Source organism: Sinohyriopsis cumingii, unplaced genomic scaffold (genome assembly GCF_028554795.1).
Source record: "Sinohyriopsis cumingii isolate HCF-2022 unplaced genomic scaffold, ASM2855479v2 utg001851l, whole genome shotgun sequence".
Classification (NCBI taxonomy): domain Eukaryota; kingdom Metazoa; phylum Mollusca; class Bivalvia; order Unionida; family Unionidae; genus Sinohyriopsis; species Sinohyriopsis cumingii.
Window position 1 is genome coordinate 442,278 of NW_028316071.1, and position 22,867 is coordinate 465,144.

A 22,867-nucleotide genomic window follows, 5' to 3' on the forward strand; every position below is an offset into this window, starting at 1 on the left:
ACCTACATGTCAATAACACCAGAGGTCATATAGTCATGTGATATCGACAATAAACAAATTTCCAAAGTTGTTGTCCATAGAATTTGGACATTTTATATAGAAGTCAATTAATGTTTGTAAATAAATATAATGCACACTTGATTCTCAACATATTTATTCTGAGAACAACAACCAGAAACCTGTCGGTATCGCAGCAGGGTGGAGAAAACCATTTTCAAGAAGTACCGAGCAGGTGCCAGCGATGTTTCTGTTGGTGTCACGTGACTACCACACTGACATGTGCTCTCTGCATAGTGGATCTGGTTAACTTCAAATTGCTGCAACATTTACAGATTTTCGGTCGTTGTTTTCACAATAAATATTTTGAGAAGTTTATATTTTTTCATTTTTCTATATAAATTACGTGACTTTCATTTATATGTTTGATCTGTTTTCCTACAGCAACACTAGAACTTGCTTATTGTTGATATCACATGACTGTATGACCTCTGGTGTCATTGACATGTAGGTTGCGAAGAGTTGTGTAGTCACATGACTAGGAATGCAAATGGCCAGATCCACGTCAAATTTCAGCAACGATGTATTTTCGTCTCGTCTGTCAGCGGATTAAAGACATAATGATTGCTATGATCGCAATTTCTGAGAAAATAAATCATACTCCTATCGATTTCATGCTGGTATATCTCGATGAAAGGTCGTTCAAGTTTGCTGGGCGGGCTAGTAAGCGACTACCTCATGCCAACACCAAAATGGTGTTGGCGAATTCCAACTTTTCAACTGACCCTACACCCCAACATAAATGTCCAAATATAAAAAATGGGGTGGCAAGGGTCAGAAGAAACTCGGACTAACCATTGATGTGCTGATTATGAGATATAGAATAATATTTAATACCACATTAAACTGTACTTTAGGCAAACACATACACACATTCACAAACACATGAATCCTATTTACTTTCTTTAACAGTTCAGGCATCTTAGAATTTTGTGTCCAAGTGATTTTAGGACCAGCAAATAATAACAATTCAGCACTTGGTATTTGAATGATCCTTACAATGTGTCTGATCAATACTTATCACAGCATGAAATAGTGGAGAATTAAACAAAATATACACTGAGCCCATGCTAAAGCAAGTGTAAAATATCTTTGTCAGAAAGTGCAACACAAGTTTCACAATATATAAGAAGCTGGAAAAGATTCTGGTTGACACAAAGCACGACACATTTCCTCATGCATTACAAATCGAAATGAGATGTGTACCAGAAATCGGTAACTATGAACTGCTTTTTGAAGCCGTTTTGTGATTTCTCTCTCTCTCTCTCTCTCTCTCTCTCTCTCTCTGTATATATATATATATATATATATATATATATATATATATATATATATATATATATATATATATATATATATATATATATATATATATATATATATATATATATATATATATATATATATATATATATATATATATATATATAGCTATTACAGCACTTTTTCAATTTTGTTCACATTTTTAACATTGTGAAGACCTTTTTAAAAAATAACCTTGCAAGATTGGGCAACATAGTTAAGGCAACCTTGAATTTGAGGGGATGCCTTTCAAAAACCCTTCAAATTTAAAGTTAGTTTTATTTTAAAAAAAGTATAGGAATTTGTTGCAAAACTTACAAATTTTTCATAAAGAAAACAAAACATTAAAAAGGAATAAAATGTCACATTTTTAGTTAAGATTTGTCAAATAATGTTTTCCTTCCATATTTTTAATAAATAATGAATACATAAATAAAATGGAATAAACATGATTTGTACAACCTTGAAAGATCCTTGAACTTGAGGGGTTGCCTTGAAAAGCCCTTGAGTTTTAAAAAAGTGTTGATAAATAGCTGGACTGGGATTATTCAAACGTCATCAGAAAAGTTCTCATCCTTCCCTGGGCATTTTGCCCCTTATCTCAGAAGACCCTCCAAATGTACTGATTTATCCATGAAATATCTTGAATTTGCTCGAAAAATCCTTGAATTTGCTAAAAACTTCTTGAATTTATAAGAATACAAAACATTAGAACGAAATAAAATGTATTATATTTTAAATTAAGAGTCAATGTCATTGACACACTGTCCAAAAATAATAAACACATACATTAAATGGCATGAATATGGCTAATACAACCCTGAAATAGCCTTGAATCGAAAAGATTACCTTGAACTGTTTTAGAGTAAACAATAAATAAGTTATTGAGTTCAAGCTGTCATTTTATCAGCAATTGCCAGACAGTTAGTCCACACAAATGTTTTTCATTACAAATTCATTAGCCCATACATCTACCTGAGCATATATGTCTTTTCAACAATTGAGGGAGGTTAAACTTTCAACACTTTTGGGGGCCCTGAGTGGCCAAGTCTAAATGGTTCTCCAATTTGGATCACTGCCATCGCACCTCTCTCTGCCCGGGTTCAAGACTTGGGTCCAGCCAATGTGGGTACCTGAGAAAGCTTGCCAATAGCTTCCCGTGGGTAGATGGTTCTTTCCAGTGTTTTCCCAGGTTCTTACTGCACCAGTTATACTGACAGCCATGTATGGCCTATCTTGCGCTGAAAAATGGTGTTATTGTTGTTGTTGTTGTAGGGTTTAACGCCATTTTTCAGCACAAGATAGGCTATTCATGGCGGCCAATATTAATGGTGGAGGAAGAACCTGGGAAAACCCCCGGAAAGAACCACCGACCCACGAGAAGCTACTAGCAAGCTTTCTCACATACCCACGTTGGCTGAATTCGAGACTCGAACCTACGCAGACAGAGATGAGATGGCAGTGATCCATAACGGAGACCGCTTTAGACCACTCGGCCACTTGGGGCCCCTAAAAAAACATGGTGTTAAAGCCCATAACAACAACATCAACACCTTTACACTTTTATGCTGCCAAACTTGCATTGTGGTATGTTGGAGTTATGCAAGTACGGCTTGATCACTGTTATATACTGATATTTTTTTCCACCAGGTTTCTTGTAATATGGCTTGTGTATGACACACTCTGGCATATCAGTAGACTCTTCTTAAAAACTCATGTATTACAAATCAAAATGAGATGTGTACCAGAAATCGGTAAATATGAAGTGCTTTTTGAAGCCGTTTTGTCATTTGTATGTCTCTCTCTCTCTCTCTCTCTCTCTCTATATATATATATATATATATGTATATATATAATTACAGATACACACCAAAAGAACAGAAAGTCCTGTTCCTAGAATCTTCAGAAGAGTGCTTGATAATAAAGGCAGAATTAATAAATACAAATAATACTATCATACAGGTTAGAGAATTTTTTATTGATACTGTTTGCAGATTCAAACCCCGATCTGCCTACAGACACCAGTCCATATACTATCATGATTAAGCATACATAAACAAAACAATTTGAGGCTATTACAGCACGCTTTCAATTTGTACACATTTTTAACACTTTGGATGACCTTTTTTTAAGAAAAACCTTGCAAGATTGGACAACATAGTTAAGGCAACCTTGAATTTGAGGGGTTGCCTTTGAAAGACCCTTCAAATTTAAAGTTAGTTTTATCAAAGAAAAGTACAGGAATTTGTTGCAAAACTTACAAATTTGTTATAAAGAAAACAAAACATTAAAAATAATAAAATATCACTTTTTTAATTAAAATTTGTTAAATAATGTTTTCTTTCTATATTTTTAATAAATAATGAATATATAAATAAAATGGAATAAACATGATTTGTACAACCTTGAAAGATCCTTGAACTTGAGGGGTTGCCTTGAAAAGCCCTTGAGTTTTAAAAAAGTGTTGACAAATAGTTGGACTGTGATTATTCAAACATCATCAGCAATGTTCTCATCCTTCCCTGGGCATTTTGCCCCTTATCTCAGAAGACCCTCCAAATGTACTGATTTATCCATGAAATATCTTGAATTTGCTCGAAAAATCCTTGAATTTTGCTAAAAACTTCTTGAATTTATAAGAATACAAAACATTAGAACGAAATAAAATGTATTATATTTTAAATTAAGAGTCAATGTCATTGACACACTGTCCAAAAATAATAAACACATACATTAAATGGCATGAATATGGCTAATACAACCCCGAAATAGCCTTGAATCGAAAAGATTACCTTGAACTGTTTTAGAGTAAACAATAAATAAGTTATTGAGTTCAAGCTGTCATTTTACCAGCAATTGCCAGACAGTTAGTCCACACAAATGTTTTTCATTACAAATTCATTAGCCCATACATCTACCTGAGCATATATGTCTTTTCAACAAATTGAGGGAGGTTATACTTTCAATACTTTTGGGGGCCCTGAGTGGCTAAGTCTAAATTGTTCTCCAATTTGGATCACTGCCATCGCACCTCTCTCTGCCCGGGTTCAAGACTTGGGTCCAGCCAATGTGGGTACTTGAGAAAGCTTGCCAATAGCTTCCCGTGGGTAGATGGTTCTTTCCAGAGTTTTCCCAGGTTCTTACTGCACCAGTTATACTGACAGCCATGTATGGCCTATCTTGTGCTGAAAAATGTTGTTGTTGTTGTTGTTGTTGTTGTAGGGTTTAACGCCATTTTCAGCACAAGATAGGCTATTCATGGCGGCCAATATTAATGGTGGAGGTAGAACCTGGGAAAACCCTCGGAAAGAACCACCGACCCACGAGAAGCTACTAGCAAGCTTTCTCACATATCCACGTTGGCTGAATTCGAGACTCGAACCCACGCAGACAGAGATGAGATGCCAGTGATCCATGACGGAGACCGCTTTAGACCACTCGGCCACTTGGGGCCCCTAGAAAAACATGGTGTTAAACCCCATAACAACAACATCAACACCTTTACACTTTTATGCTGCCAAACGTGCATTGTGGTATGTTGGAGTTATGCAAGTACGGCTTGATCACTGTTATATACTTATATTTTTTCCACTAGGTTTCTTGTAATGTGACTTGTGTATGACACACTCTGGTATATCAGTAGAATCTTGTTAAAAACTCATCTATTACAAATCAAAATGAGATGTGTACCAGAAATCGGTAACTATGAAGTGCTTTTTGAATCCGCTTTGTCATTTGTATGTGTGTGTGTGTGTGTGTGTGTGTGTGTTTCTCTCTCTCTCTCTCTCTCTCTCTCTCTCTCTCTCTCTCTCTATATATATATATATATATATATATATATATATATACATACATACATACATACATATTTATTTATATATATATATATATAATTACAGAGACACACGAACAGAATGGAAAGTGCTGTTCCTAGATTCTTCAGAAGAGTGTTTGATAGTAATAGTAGAATTAATAATAAATACAAATAATACTATCATACAGGTTAGCGAAGTTTTGTTCATACTGTATGGAGATTCAAATCCACATCTGCATGCAACACACCAGTCCATATACCATCATGATTAAGCATACATCAGCAAAAAATGATGTTACAATGTCAGTGGTGTTTGTACTCATGTGTGTAGCAGACACTCGCATGACGACCTAGGAATTAATTCTCATTTTACTTTTTACAAAGTCATTCCCGATTCCTATGATTGAAATAAAGGTATATGGAATTAATTAGAGAGAATTACAAATATACACCAATAGAATGAAAAATGTTATCCCTAGATTCTGCAAAAGAATGCTTGATAATACCAGGCAGAATCAATATTTAATACAAAAGTAAACCACATCAGATTAGTCTACAGTTGTAATTACAGGATTACATGCTTGTATTGGATAAAGTAATATAAGGAAAGTTACAATTTATTTTTTAAAGTTTATCTATTATTTTTAGGTAATTTATATAAAATCAGAATTAAAAGTTTGTTACAATTTATCACAAAATAAAATGGAATAAATAGAGGTAGAAAATTGTCAAAAGAAACTTTGAGCACATGTGCACTGCAGTAGATAGTAAGAAACTGCTGATATTTAAGTGTTTTGAACTGAACCAGATCTGAACCCATTCATTAGACCATTCCCCTGGATCTGCACAGCCTATGTCAATACTGACCTTTATGATGTTACATACGTTTGTCAACAGTCCTCAGTTTTCTGTTGTTGTTTGACAGTTGACTATGCAATAAATGTGGAGTCAGCTGTAATCATGACCTAAATAGACTGCTTAGGTCAGTTTTTGGTGGATATAAAGAGATGGGTTCCAGTTCTGATCCTTACACAAAGTGTGACAGTATCAATGATGCTCCTGCTTCTGACAGGAGCCCTTGTGGTGGGCTTGGCAGGTAGGTTGACTTTTTCTCCATTTTATACAGCTCAAACTTAGAATTTTCGACTTAATTTGCTTGTTTAAAAAGTGTTATGCTTTTTTTAAAAAAAAGATCAAATTTAAACACTTTTTAAGAGGGTTTTAGTTTTTTAAGTGTGAAATTTGACTACTTTCATGTTGTGAACATTAGATTTGTTTGAACTTTTATCTTAAATGTAAAAATGCACACATTTAAATGCTTAAAAAACACTTTAAAAGAGAAATCGAAAGATGTTTCGAAAGGTACATGTAAATGAACGTTTTGAATCAGATTGTAGGCCATGTTTATATTTTCAACAGGTATATTCAGAACATTTCATATGACTACATTTTTTGTTCACCTTGGCCACTGCTTTTTCAAACATATTTCTGACTTGATATTTGTGAAATCTGACCTTTTTAAATCTGATTGCCAAATTTGTTCATTGCTACTTGAACCTTGTACTTTTAATGAAAATGTTACTATAATGGAAAATTCTGAGAAGATTTGGGCAATGAAGGCCCTATGTCTCAAATGAACAGACTAAATAAATTATTGAATTTGAAATTTTTGTTGTTTCAAGTTGAAAAAATACTATTCATTGCCTTTATGAATTTTACTTTATGAGTTTTTATTCTGTAACGTTGTGTTCCTATGATGCAGAATTTAAATTTTGAACTCCAGATGAGGTTATGTGACAGCCTGTTGTGACTCTTATATCATTTGTCTGTCCATTATCACAAGTTTGTTATTGCCACACCTCATAAACTAATGGCAGGATTGCTATGAACTTCACACATGCCAAGGTTTACTTGGTCCTAAATAAAAGTATGGTACTCCTTGGACATTGAATTTGGTCTCCATGTTAGCCAACTTAAAAATGGCATTATTACTACTTATCCTGAAAATGATAGCAACATGTGATTTTCACTAAAATATTGCTCATATTATGTAGTTGACTAGAAATGAAAAGTTATTGTACAGAACTCCAATATTGCTACCATGGTATCCATTTTGAAAATCTTGTTATAGCTTCTGAACATATGGTCATACTGACATGACTTCTTGGTCCTAAATAATCATGGTGTTGATCCATGGGGACCATCTTATAAAGATGGTTGAATTGACATGGGTACGTTTTCATCAAAACACTTTGCATTTTGATCCTACATGGAAATGATACCAGTGTGACCCTCCAATTTGAAAAACCTTGAAAATGCTATATCTGCTGAATGTATGTTCATACTGAAACTAAAAAGAAAAACCAACAAGAACAAAAAAAACACTCTGTATGCAGTATTTAGTTGTCCTATGTTAAAATGATGCTTTTCTAATCTGCAAAAATGGCTGCCTTGATGACTATACTGACATTCTTGATATTGCTACTTCTTATTATATGGTCATGTCATCATGTCATTTTCATTAAGAAACTATAGCTTCCATTCCTGAGTTTCACTTTTTTGTCAGGGTTTGAAATTTAAAGATAATCTATTTCCATGATTTTCTCCAACAGTACTCCTTGTTATATAATAAGAAGTGTGTTTAACCCTGGAGATGCTTAAAGTACTATAATTTTCTTTATATTGATAACTGAATCATGGGGGTTAGTTTGTTGTGCATCTCGAGGAAAATTGTTAGCTCTGCATGGCTGTTTTCCATTCCAAAATGTCCACGGTAATTTGAAAAAGAAAAGATTAGGCAAAAACATTTTAATTTATTTATTATTTTTAATTTCCATCAGTGCTTCTTTTTGGAAACCAGTAATATGTCCACTAAAAATAAATGTCAGTCCCAGTAGATGAAAGTCATGAAAGTATATGTTTTCTTTCTCAACAATGTTCTGTTTTGAAAACATAAATAATTTGCTTGATTTCATTGTAATGTTTGAAATAAAAAGTCGTGAGAGAAATTAGTACCAAAAGTACACACTTGATATTTGAGTTCAACTGCAAACAGCACAGACCCAGATCTGCTGTCGCTTAATGCGCCAGAAGATCTGGGTCTGTGCAGTTTGTTAGGAGTAATCAGTCAAACAAATAACATGTACCCTGTCTGCAGACTCATTATGCTATGGACATCAGGATCTTTTTGCAGTTTGACTCAACTTATGAGTAAGTGTCTATGGCATTTCTGTAAAGATGTTAGATTTTTTGGGGCTTAAATGCATTCTTCTCTTGTTTGACAGGTTTTTCTTGCTAGATTTTACCATGAATTCTTTTATGTTACAAAAATGAAACATTTAGCTAAATAATAAGGTCTGAATATACAATTGTCCATCTGTTATCATATCATCAAAGTTATACTATGAACATTATTTAAAATGTTCATAATTACTTCTCTTCAATTGCAGCGAGTCAATCCAGTTCTGTGAATTGTAAGTAAAAATGTTTTGTTTTATCGCTTTTCACAAATTAACTTATTTTGTGAATAATGTCCCATTGTTTATTTATAGACATTTTATAGTACTGTAATGCACTATTTTTAATCGAAACTATGCAATCATGATTAAGTCATAATTTGGGGGAAAATACTGTTGACAATAAATGATATTAACATGTTTTTAATTAATAAACCTGTAACATTATTAGCCAAGAAGAGTTATCAATCTGATCGCATTTAAAAAATGATAAGTCAGTTATGATCATGAAATATTACAGTTACGTATATATTTTTAAAGTCAATGAGAATCAATGTCCAAATTAAGTTAGTGCTTTTCAACCGATTGGAATTTGCACGATGACAATCAATGTCCAAGAAGTTGTTGCTTTTCAACCTATTGGCCTTTATACGGTGGCAATCAATGTCCAAGAAGTTAGAGTTTTTCATCTGATTGACCTTGTACATATAGATAACTTTGAAAGTTCAAAACTCTCTGAGCCCAAATGTTGTGTTAGAGAAGGGGTCTCATACTCAAATCTACATGAGGACCACATGAGGTAAATTGGCATCACTGAAACATTTTCATACAGTGAAAGAGGCTCATATAAAAGATTCACAGGTGATGTTAACAAGAAGTAAGTGATGTAACAATCAAATTTTGGCTGGCTGTGAAGAAAAAATTGGCATTATTAATTACAATTATTTTGCAAATTATGAATGTTGTTGCTGGCTGCAGGAAATAACTCCATGGACCATGTATTTGAGACTCTGTGTTAGTGTGTTAGTTACATATGCAACTGAATAGTTTCATACTGGGACATTTCCACACATCTGAATGATTAGGGTAGTTTGAGTGATATTTGAGTTAATGAAGTTTTAATTTATTTGTAAGTACATACACTGGCATCTGCTGAATGTATATACCTGACTTTCATTTTATTTTATATATTTTATTCATGCAATTTGTGTCAGAGAAAAGTTATATCATTTTAGTCAGCTTGGCTTCCAGAGGCAACTAATGGAGGCAAGCTTTTTGACCTGAGTTGAATTCCTTGATGTTCCATCTGAGAAGTCCTTTGATATTTTTTGTAATAGTGCAGTCAAACCAGACTTTCTCTTTTAAGGATTGTGCACTCTTTGTTTTTTATGCCTTTTCTTGCTCCCTTAACTTACATTGCACGAGTACTGTCATGATTGTACACACACACACACACACACACAGACACACACACACACACTGCATGATATATACTTATAAATTATTTTTTCCTGTCTCCATTTTGTAGCCTATCAGGTTGGAAAGGAGTACATATATGAATATGAAGGACAGGTTCTGACTGGACTACCCCATGGCTCTAGGATGTACTCTGGATTGAAGATCAAATGCAATGCCGTATTGCAGTATAAGTTGTCTCTCAGCCAGGTCACCATGAAGGTGAGAAGTGTATTCATCTTTTTGTTTAAAATTTTGTACTAGGATAGCTCATTTGTTTAAATATAATGAGCACCAAATCACAATAACCATACATACACCTAGATCTGTCATTGCATAATGCCTCTGCAAATCAAGGTCCATGCTCTTGGTTTTTAATGCATTTTCCAATAAATACTACAGACACTGATCAGCTAGTCAATTTTTCAATGGCAGACCTGTCAGGTGTATGCTGTTCTCAGTTACATGAAGATTAAACACAGGTAAATTAGTAGGTCTAGAATTTTTTAAACAATTATAATTGATGACTGATAGTACTAGATTTACTTGTATGGATTTTCTCAGAAAAGAAAGTGATTATCAGTCAGATAACATTTTATACTGCATTTTCATTGCTTGAGTAAAGTCTTTAGGGACTGACCATTAAGTTTTAGAATTTTGTTTTTAATTTCTTGCCCTCTGATGGCTTGCAAAAAATACTTGCTGTGATTTATAGAAAATAAATAGTGTATTATATCCATTAGATTAGTTGAAAAAATATATATTGAGGTAAAAATGATAATCCTGACATAAGAGAAATCCTAGGTCACCTCCTTCAGAAAATGAATGGTTGAGTCCCATAAAGCGTTATCTATTTCGATTGTTTGGGTTTCAAATAAAAAAGAAAGATGAACCATCTCATAATGCTTTTCTATACTTTATTAAATATTGTATGAAAATTAAGATTTTTTTGTCTTGACATTTTCATGCAATTTTTAAGGAGACCAACTGCAAACAACACAGACCATTATCTGTCATCACATAATAGAGTTAGCAGATCAGGGTCTATGTTGTTTGTCCTTATAATTAGTCCATACAAACTGCAGGCACCCAGATATGCACATTATGTGATGGCAGATCTGCATCATGCATTTGCATCTGAATATTACGATCTGAAAAATATTTCTGAAATTAAATCCTGATACATTTTCTCTGCTTCTCCAGATGACCAACATCCATTTGTACAAGAGGAATGGCCTGGTGTTTGAGGAGTATGACCCCACTTCGCAGATGCTTCCTGACAATCTGTTTGAGGAAATAACAGAGCCTGAAGTGGACAACTTTGTTGTAGAGCTTTCCAAGCCTGTTGAGTTTAAGTATGTAATAAATTGCTTTTGTTAAACCTGTGGATATAAAAGCTCATACCGGTACATTCCATTGACAATACTATCAATTAAAGCTGTTTGGTTGTACTTAAATTTCCCACAACTACACTATCTTCAAACTGCCATACCCTGTCAATTAACTTTTTCTGTTGGCTGATGCAATATTGGCATACAATGTTTAACAATTTTCAAGACTACATGTCAGGGACATATGACTCAAAACTATTCTTGCCCAAAAGTACATGGGTTCACAAACTCAATCCATTTTACTTCAGTCTCACTCACAATTTCTAGCAACACAAACACTCTAATGTATAATTGTCAACACATTAGATCCATTGCACACACACACACACATATTTTACAAATACTGAGAATATGATGAAATTGATCCTTTAAATTATAATAACCCAATGGTTCTAGCTTCATATGTTTGTCCTGCCATTTTAATAATAATAATAATAATAATAATAATAATAATAATAAGGCTTTATTTATATAGGGTGACTCATTAATCAGAACTATTTTCCCTTGAGACCCTCTTAAGGAGAGTGTAACAATGCACATGATATGAAGATAGCAATAATTACTGTTTATTTTAATATGTTTAGTATTAAAATACTAAATTCCATTACCTTTGAGAAACACCATACATGCTCACGATGTCTATTTTTAAATGCTCTAATATTTTCAGCAAATTTTTATGTAGTGGAAGCTTGGTCTTAATTAAGATAGTATTGGGCTTAACATTTCAACCATGCAGTGTTGAACTTTGTTTGGAATAAATGAAATTCATTCTTTTCAGTCAAAACATTCTGATACACTTAATGTTTTCACATAATAAATACAGAACTTTCAGCATTTACCTTTGCTTGATTTTATCACATATGCAGAATTGTTATAAACTGTATGTGGATTCCTGCCTTAGATCAAAGAACGTTAGTTGGATCAATACTAATTAATAATGTGTATTATTGATTATCATATTCTGATAAATAAATTGAACATGTGATGATTCTTTAAACGATTGGTTTAGAAAACTAACAAAGAGACCATATTACTGTATCAGATTTCAAGCAGTTAAAATCAGAGATGTAGGTGTCCCTTCAGATAACCTTAATTGGATTAGATTCTTGGTGTAAGGAAAATGACATGGAACTAAACTCAGATTTGATGAAAGTATTTATGACTGCTAGGAGCAAAATAAAACAGAATAGTATAAGACTATTTGAATCTCCAACTCAATGAAATTTTTCTGTCAATGATTATTCAGGACAAAATTCATAAGGTGGTGGTTGACAATTTGCAGTGGAGTCAACATACCCAAGTCATATGACTTTTACATAAGATAAGGCCATTATTTATTAACCAATCATTGGTTAATACAATTTATTTATACATCCATACATAGACTACAATAATGTTATTTGGGGAGACACTACTGTCACAAATATTTGCAGATTCTCCAAACTTACACACAGATGCCTCACCACCTTTGTTCTGTATATACCTAGCTAGAGCATGTTCTAAGAACATTTTCTATTGATTAAGTTCGCATCTAAATTTAGCATATTATTACTTGCTTGTGTGTGTGTGATGGTGGTGGATTAATATAAACTTGCATATTTTTATATAATTTTTTTCACTTGAAACAATCAAGAGTTGTATGTGCCTTTTTTATCGTTTGTGCATATGTAATATGTATGTAAATATGCAAATTTTAGAGGGCACAAAGAGGATTAGTTGTATCACCTTTTTGAAATAGAATGCAGGATTCTCAGTAGATTTTAAAGCTGAAGATTCTTTTAATCCTTGAGACCAAAATCTCAAACGAAAATCTCAAGAGTCCTTTATTTTTGGGTCACGAGTTCATAGCTGGTGTTGTTCCTGATTGGTTCAGTAATCTGATGCTAGAGATTTCTTACAACTTTAGGAGATTTATTCTCCATCTCATCAGAATTATTACTAATTTTCTATTTCTTGGAGTCTGAGGGTCAGAATTAATGATAATCTCTGGCAGGTTATTTCTGAGCATGAGACAAAAATAAAATGTACTCATTTTTGGGTCTTATAATAATAATAATAATAATAATAATAATAATAATCTTTTATTTCTCAAAAGCAGTAAGATAGATTTCACCTATGAATGGTTTGTGCAGAAGATGGCCATTGAAATTGTATTTTTGTCCTGCCACTATTAGAATTACATGTATTTTGAGGGGAAACCAAATAAACTCTGACATTGGATCAAACCTTAATTCAGTAAAGTCATAACTGATTCTTCTATCATTAATGTCAAAGATAATCTCAGAACAATCTAACCTTTATTCAATTATGCACACCTAAGTGTGCACTCAGCAATCTGTTAGCTTTTCCCAGTTCATATGGATATTGCATAGGTGTGATATTGTCTAATTAGGAGTAAACACTAGTCTACATCAAGCAGTGATTTGTTATAGACAGTATGCACATGGCAAGAATTGTCTCAAAGATGAATCAAAGGTAAATAGAACTGATGCTCTGAACCAAATAATAAAAATGTACAGGCTGGAAATTTCATGGATCAAAAATGATTCAAAATTTAAATTCCAAGCATTAAAACCCAACAGTAAGTGTTTATTTAGAACCCTGAAATGGTTATTATTTTTATTATTATTATTATTAGTAGTAGTAGTGTAGGTAAGAAAAGCAAAATGAGAATTGGCAGTTTAATATATTACTCTGCTTGCAAAAAAAGAGCTTGCAGATCATCCTAAATAACGTCCCAAATGCAAAAGCAAAAAACAGAGAACTCTTTTAAAAACTTTTTCAATACTCAAGGACACAAATTTTGATGCATAATCTCAAAGAAAATGAAAGGAAGTACATATATAAAGGCATTTAATTATAATATACTTGAATAGATTAAAACTGGAACCTGTTTCATTTGACAAATACTTAAAGTAAAAATTCTTAAATCTTCCACTTTGTTGTCTCACTATTTTTGCACTGTATATACACATAGTACCTTGTCAAAACAGGTTCTTATCAAATTTTGTTTGTTGTTGCCATATATACATGTAGTTCATGAACAGTGCTTTTTTGGTTACTATTAGTGTATGTGCAACTATGTACTTGTAAATAATGCAGAGGGTTACAAGAAGGATCAGTTCCATGCAACTAATTGTGTGACACTCTTTAAATAAAGTCATTATCATTATTATTGTTTTTGTTCTTATTCTTATTCAGGAAACATTCCATAGAGACTGTGTACCTTAACTAAAAGATATATCAAAAGAAAATATGATTGTTCAGCAGTTGAAGTCTTTTTTTCAGTTACATTCGTGGTCATGTGAGTGACATTAAGACAGAAAAGGATGATCCCTATTGGTCCGTTAACTTTAAAAAGGGTTTCCTGAGCTTGTTTGAGATCAACTTCAATGAACGCCAGTCATTCGAGGCTCAGGCCAGCATCCGAAGCAGCAACAGCGATAGCAGTGTTGGCACTGGGAAAAAGTTCTACCGAGTTATGGAGGTAATTATCAAATGTTACAGTTTGTATGCCCAATGATGCTGGCATATGTGTCTGTCATATTTTCATTACTAGAGCATAACTGCAAAGATGTTCGAGATAACTCCATGGAAATTGGTACACATATTACACTGGTGATTCAAATGTGCCATTTCCTTTTCAGAGTTTGTTTGTTTCAATCTTGTCAATTTTTTGTCCATTTGTTTCCCCATCCTTATTCATAGATTCTGCAGGAAGACTCCAAAACTATTTAATACAATTCAGTGAAATTCAATACATTTATTAGACTCATGGTTTCAATGTAATGTTTGCGATTAAAAATTTCAGTTTCAATATGTATGTTTTAATCCATTGGCTTTTTGATATATCTACCCATCATTTACACTTTTCTTTTTGATAAAAACTCCAAAATCATTCAAGGTATTTCTGTGAAACCTTATACACATATATAAATATAATAAAAATGTACCTTGTGTCATTTGTGTCAGTTCATTATCATATTTTGGTTTCTGTGGCAAAACTCCAAAACTATTAAAGATATCTCTTTGAAACTTGGTACACATATCAGACTAGTTCTGTAGATGTTCTTTTTCTATTCACAATTCTTCAGTTTAAATATTCGTAACATTTTTTCCCCTTTGTCTGTTCCATCATTTAGACACTTATTTCTGGTACAAAGGTCCCAAAACATCCTAAGATATTTCTTGAAACTTTGCCAGATGTGAAGCTAGTGGTCCAGCATCTTGAGCTAATCATAAGTCTTCAGTTGAAATATGTTTAATGTTTATGTGCATCCATCTATTATTGACTATTGTTGCTAGAGGCAAAGTCCAGAGCCATTAGAGATATCTCTATGATATTTGTTCACATATTAAACTAATGGTGTGAATGTGTCTTCAATTTGTACAATTCTTTAGTGTCAGTATTTTTAAGGTTTTGGTCTAACCACCCATCTGTTGTTCTCACAAGTAATAACTGGGCAAAATTGTTTCAGATATCTCTGTGAAATTTGGTACACTTATTAGACTAGTGGTTTAAATTTGCAGTTTGCTTTTCACAATTCTTTCATGTCAATATTTTAATTCTTTTGTGCATTTGTTTGGTCATCCAGATATCATTCTCATTTATGGTTCCAGTTGCAAAGCTTCAAAACCATTTAAGATATTTGTATGAAACCTTTCACACATATTGGGCTGGTGATCAAGATATACCGTTTGCTTTTCATAATTCTTCATTTTTAATATTTGTAATGTTTTTGTAATCCAGCCTTTCTCCATACTGTCATTTCTCCAAAAGAAAGCTCCAGGCAAAACTCCAAAACAGTTTAAGATATCTGCATGAAATTTAGTACACACATTTGCCTATTGGTGTTGGTGTACTTTTGCTATTCATAATTTTTCAGCCAATCGATCAAGATATCTCTATGAAGCTTGTGCACATATTAGACTAGTGGTCTTGATGTGCCTTTAATGTTATAAATTCTTCAGTCTTATTATTTTTGTGCATATTTGTGAACACTCTGTCCCTCTATCATTCACACTTTTGTTTCTGGAGCAAACTCCTAAAGAAATAATGGATATCTTGGTAACATAGAAGAAAAAAAAACTCCAGAAACCTTCTGATTCCTAACAAACATTTTGGCTGAGATGAGGATTTGGGTGACTCCTTGTTTCTGTTGCCCATTTCTCTATTTTATTTTTCACTTGAAATTGTCAACAATTAAAAAAATGGAAAAATTAAAAGAAAACAAAAGTAAAATATAAAAATTGGATAAATTGTTAAAAAGGCAAATTTAAAACCTTTAATAATTAACAATATAAAATAACAAATTAGAAGTTAATGGGCATTTGTCACTGAATAGGTTGTTTTATCAACAGAACAATTAAAGGTCGAGGGAAGGCAAATAGAAACTTTTACACTTTGGGAAGTTCCATTGTATCACAGTTACAGGATCTCGATAGAACATTTTAACATATTTCGACAGAATATGCTGAACACAACTAGTCTCACATACTTCATTCGATCACAATGACAACATTTGGAAAACATTGAGATCATCACCTGAAGACATACAAATTGAGAAATATTTATTCTCCTGCATTTTTATTAGAGTTATTGCACTTTTGTGCTTGTGAATTATTTAATGTATGACAGAATTTTGTGAACACAACTTGTCTCACAGTTGTCACCATGAAACTTTGTAGATGTTAAGGCTATCACTTTAAGATGTCCATATTTACAAATTACTTTGTCTTCACAATTATTGTTTGATTTATTGCCTTTTGTGTCTCACAGTTGAATACAGTATTAGATAGAATATTGTGAATCGAAAGTAGTCTTGCAGCTTTTTATGGATCACTGTGAAACTTGGTTCATCATGTGGTCATTATATAAAGATGAACATGTTTTAACAAATCCTTGTGGTTCCTTGGCTTTTGTAAGACATTTTCATTTTCAGCAGCCTGCTAATTTTTGTGCAAATGCAGCTAATCTTGCAATGTTTATCGGATTGTTGTGAAACAGATTGAATATCAGACATGTGGAGATTCTTCCAAGGCAGACCATAGATGTAAAATTAACCAGATAAATCCAGGATGCAGACCAGATGTAGCCCACAGGCTCTTTTTTATTATGGACACATATCCGTCATGGGGTAGGGGAAAGCAGGGGAATACTTACTTCAGCAAATTGCTCACCATTCCTATAGTTTCATGCTTGGATTTAATTACCTATAATCTTTTTAATATTGAAGTCCAGGATCTGTGATCATTTGTATAATGATTCAGTGTTTTAAAAACAAAATTCTTTCACAGTTTTGTCCTCCAAGAATCACACACTTGCTGTTTATCTTCCTGGAATGTCTGTTCCCCATTTAGAAACATTTTGCGACTTATTTTCATAAAAGTTGCTGGTGTACTTGTCAGAGTCATTGTTACCATCCAATGAGGTCAGATTTTTAACTAATGTAGGACATACCTGAATAAAACATTGCTGAAATATTCTTGAATGGCAAATTGTGCAATGTACAGAACTGAATGCTCAGGTTGATATTGTTCATCATGTTTTTTCCAAACATATACTTTCAATTTTGTCCAAAGTAATGTTTATTTCATTGGTAAAACTTAATCTGGAATGTTGGTTTTCAACTGTCCAGTTTATCTTTCTTTAATGTATGAAATATATGATTTAAGATACTAATGAGAAATCTTTCTTTGCTTCCTAAACTCTTTAATCTTCTGTCAACAGTGCTCTCAGAGAAAAGAACACTGATACATTCAAATGCATGGACAGGTCCTGCAAAGATTGAATACAATTGTCAGAAAATTGGAATAAACAAGAGAAGAAAGGACATGATCAACCATTTTGCTTGTAATTTTTTGTCTTGTTTATCAAAATTTTCTATGTATCCCTTTTTGTAAAACCTGTTCAGTAGTTTGTAATAGTATGATATGATAGTCGAATTATTTCAGGTATTTTTCCTGCCACTTAAATCTTTGTAAGCCCTCTGAATTATCATCTTTCATCTGACCACTTGTCAGTTCATTACAGTTATGTTTTATTTGCATCACCAGCAAGGTGTAAAAAAGCAATCACAACAAATTTTACATTTCAGGCTACAGTTAAGATGATCATGCAGACAAATAAAATTAATCTTAAAGGAATAATTCTTATTCATTTATTCATTTTTTTTGAAATTTCCTGTATGTAAAATTGACGTTTTCACCAAAGTGTAGACATTGGCTTGAATATTGCAATATTTATACACTCATTGGTATGACTATTTCAAGGTTTGTGTTCAGAATAATAGAGGAGTTAAAATATTGGCAGAGTGGTATTGGGAACAAGATCCTAAAAAAATGATTTTCCTCGTTATCTACTTTCTGATCCACCATAGTTAATATTTCACTTATAACATACCGATCATTGTTTTTGAACTAACGTAAATTAAGCTATAACTACACATTACATATTGTATTAATGCAAATATTCATCAGGGAAATTTTTTAAATGCTGGATTTGTTCATCAACAAAAATAGATAAAATTGATAAAATTGAAGAAAAAACTAATTTGGTAATGAATGGAAGAGATAAAAAATTAAGTTGCAGTTCATAATTCATGGACTGCAATATATAATGAGAAAAATCTAAATGGTTTTAGGTAAATATAAAATTAACTTCAGCATTGGCACCATTGATTATCTCTCTGAGATAGGAAACAAACAGGTACAGTTTCAATATATATTAAACAATCTTTTTGAATTGCTAGGAACTAAGTCATTTATAACTGAAATGTACTTATTAAATATGAGAACAAATTTAAATTTAGGTTCTTTTGAGTTCTATTTCTTGTACCAAAAATGTATCCATGAACATGGTATAATACCTTTTTGTGTGTTTCTGGCTTAATGATTAAACAGCAGAAACTAAAATTGTCAAATCAAATAACTAAATCATGGCAGGAAATAGGAAGAGAAAGTACATTCATTTCCTAAAAGATATTTTTTCCACTTAGACTGCAATTTTATTTATTAAAAAAACAACCCTTTATTTAGCAATTCCATTAAATTTTCATTTACATAACTAACATTGGTCATGTTAATTTTACAGGAAAGTGTTGCAGGTGAATGTGAAACCACCTACATGTTGGACCCAGGTAAATTCACTAATGAAAACGAGGGTTTGTTTTTGACCAAGGTCCGCAACTACAATAATTGCTTGATCAGGCCCTACTACCTGCACTCCATCTTCAGTTATGATAATTGCTATGAATGTCTGGAGAAGAAAGTAAGATATCAGTAATAGATAGTACTATCATTCATTTATTGTCATTATTTTTCTTTGCACAGATTTTATCAGCAGTAATATATGCTTCACAAACCAGTCTTTCTCACTGTTTATGTCTTTATCATCATCATCATTTCATTATTGTTGTTTTTGTTATTTATTGTGTTCTTGAAATCATATATCAATATGCAAATATCATGGAAGGATTAAGGCATGAATTTATTTTCAGCAAAAAGCTCCACATGATTTAGTTTAACCAAGCTTTTTTAGATGTAGACTATACCTAATCAGATATTTCAAGATCCCAAAATTATAGCAAATATTTTAACACCAAAATTTTGTTCAAAACAGCAAGACCTGCCACCTTACATATTTTTAAAATTTATTCTCTATAGAAATTTCCAGCTTAATATTTGTGAACACAGTAAAGTACCTGCATCTTAAATTTGTTTTTGTTGATGTCTTTATCCCTGAACAAGAATACATGCCTCTGGGCACAGATTTTCTCTTCTCTTTTTGGGAAGGGGTAGAGATTTGTTAATTTGAATTTCTAGGTTATGAAGCGGATCAAAAGTGTTGCGATTATTAGGAGGTTAATGTATGTTACCTTCATTTGTAACTTCATGAAATTTTGCAATTTCAGTTTGATCCAATGAGCAGTCAGTCACAAGTTCGCTACTCTGTCCAGGGAACATCTCATCAATTTCTGATTCTTGGTGCTGTTGGAGAGAGCGTACACTCATTTACTGCCTACAGTGAACTGGGCGGAAGTTTTGTTACATTCATAAAGTAACTTAATTTAGAATTTACTTAATCAGGGCATATTAGGGATATATTTCCAGAGCATTATTATGTGGTATTAATAAGTCAGTATTGCATGAAACTGATACATTGGTTTGTTTTTACTGGGTTATTCTGCCTGAAAAGTTTAATTTATAGTCCACAATTTTGCATAAATGGGACCCCTGCTTAAATAAAAAAACATTGTTTTAACAAGGAAACTGTTATCAAGTTTTACATTTTATAAAATGTGCCTGGATAATCAATTGTGCAAATGTTCACTTTATGCAGTGACTTATGCTTACTTGATAATCATACAGAAACAATACTCAAACTTTTCACAAATAAACTCGACCTGGGAATTAGGTTTCCTCTGTAAGAGGAATTAGAAGACATAGAACGTGCTTTAGCATTACTCAGTGCCTAAGTTAGATGAATGCAGAATATTAATTGTGCCAGGTATTTCGTATGATAATTAAAGAACAGCAGTATACAGTGTACATGTATTCTTTAATCAATACAATAAATATATTAAATCTCAAATCAAATAACTTATATATTAATTATTTTATTAAATAAGAATACTTACTCATGTAGTGTGAATTATTATATACCACTTTTCAAAAAGTACATACCACTTATTATTATATTATACTTATTATTATATTATACTTATTATTATATTATACTTATTATTATATTATACTTACTCATGTAATGTGAATTATTATATACCACTTTTCAAAAGTGGAACAGAACAGTTCTTTTCCAATGGGCATTTCTGTTTTACTTATTTGGTCAGGGCACTCAACTGTGAATATATATATATATATATATGCATAAGTGATGAATTGAGAAAACTGAAGATTAAATGGAGATGTGACCCTGCTTCATGGATACAGAAGAACTTTATGAGAAAGATAAAGTCATAGTTTCCATATGCCAGTAACTATTATATTACCAACTGCATGGTTGAATGCTTCTTTTAGTTTATTGCTTCTTGTAGTGAAAATTATTTTACACAGGAGGAAATATCTTCATTATATATATATATATATATATATATATATATATATATATATATATATATATATATATATATATATATATATATATATATATATATATATATATATATATATATATATATATATATATATATATAATGTGACCTTGCAGTCAGACATTGGTGTTCAGTGACTCAAAGAACATTGAGGAGCAGATCTCTAGCCCCCAATCACCCAAGACTCAGGAGAGTGGTTTGGTTGCTGACATGCCTGAGAAAAAGAAGCAATCCTGGAATCCTTCCTCACTTGTTCCTGATGATTCTGACCTCACTGAGGGATATCCTTACTTTGACCAGAGATTTATCTACGATAAAGTAATTTTGATTTGTTTTCTGCAAGTCTTGATCAAGTATCTTGCATGGAGATTGCTGGACATAAAACTTTTTATGTTTATTTTCTTAAGTTCCATTTTATTTTTCCTAATGATCAAGGAGAAATTTGTAGTTTAATTTTCATAAAAATAAAGATTCATTTAAAACTAGTAGGAATCAGATAATTACTTCATTAATTGTGTAGATTCTTCAAGTTGGGAAATATGGAGAAGGTAAAAATTGGAACTTCTACTGTCAATGTTAATGCAACATAAAATAGTGACAATTCTTTTTGGTCTTAAGAACTCCATTCTGTCATACTTTGAATGGGGTGAGAATGTTTTTTCATCTCCCTTTAAAAATAAAATTAAGCAATCTCTTTGTTTTTATCTAGACTATTTATGTTTTGGGGGTGGTTGTATTGTACTTTTGTTTATCCAGATACCACTATAACAAGTAATCCACTGTCTCTCTAACTCTCTGGTACAGTAATGCATAATAACATTAACTTTGAGAGAAAAAAAACATTAATTCCTTGTATTTTAGATCAAGGATCTTTTGAGAGTATACAAGGAATTCACTAATGAAGAGGTGAAAGAAGAGGCAGGTATAGTGTATATGGAATTGAAGAGATTTATGAAGATGACCAGCAGGCAAACTCTTGTAGATTTAGTGAATGAATTTGGCTCTGAGTCATTTGAAGGGTAAGCATTCATATGAAAACCTTTGTGCCATTTGCATTTTCTTCATTTATGTAACTGAACTTAGAGTTTTCAAATCAATTGGAAAGTTCATTAAAATAACAGTACCAATGTAGATACGTTATACACATATGTGGTAAGTCTACCTGATTTTTTTATATTTTACCTAAGCTAAATCTCAGGAAAATTAATAATTACAAAATATCAAAAAGGTGAAAAATATGGCTGTTTGATGTTGAACTTGGGTGTCCTACAGTATGCACTTTTTCAACAAATGGACGTATTGCTGAGTGAATAAAAGAAAAAAGTATGACACATGAGCGCCATGATTGATGATAGGTATTGGAAAGGCTAATATTACTTATTTCTTTGCATGATATTACAGTTTCTTTCCTAATATTATATTTTTCTTTCCATGATATTATATTTTCTTTCAAAAGTATTATAATATGCATTGGACAAATAAGGATCCTTTGTATTCAGT

At 32.2% G+C, this 22,867-nt stretch overlaps 1 protein-coding gene across 1 annotated transcript; it reads left to right on the plus strand.

Annotated features, from left to right (window-relative positions):
* Positions 1 to 6,172: 6,172 nt before the first annotated feature.
* On the plus strand, positions 6,173 to 22,405 carry LOC149771450 (vitellogenin-6-like). The gene is made up of 9 exons (XM_089948435.1): positions 6,173 to 6,269; positions 8,623 to 8,646; positions 9,938 to 10,086; positions 11,068 to 11,219; positions 14,544 to 14,742; positions 19,348 to 19,524; positions 20,168 to 20,313; positions 21,484 to 21,685; positions 22,229 to 22,405. Exons 1-9 carry the CDS (start codon positions 6,224 to 6,226, stop codon positions 22,388 to 22,390), a joined length of 1,257 nt encoding a protein of 418 aa, XP_089804561.1. The 5' UTR covers positions 6,173 to 6,223; the 3' UTR covers positions 22,391 to 22,405.
* Positions 22,406 to 22,867: the final 462 nt, after the last annotated feature.

Bases quoted from the DNA above. Each gene is read 5' to 3' on its own strand.
- LOC149771450 (XM_089948435.1), top strand. From the start codon at position 6,224: ATGATGCTCCTGCTTCTGACAGGAGCCCTTGTGGTGGGCTTGGCAG. The intron at 8,647-9,937 runs GTAAGTAAAAAT...TCCATTTTGTAG, and splicing joins TCAATCCAGTTCTGTGAATT to CCTATCAGGTTGGAAAGGAG. The intron at 14,743-19,347 runs GTAATTATCAAA...TTAATTTTACAG, and splicing joins AGTTCTACCGAGTTATGGAG to GAAAGTGTTGCAGGTGAATG.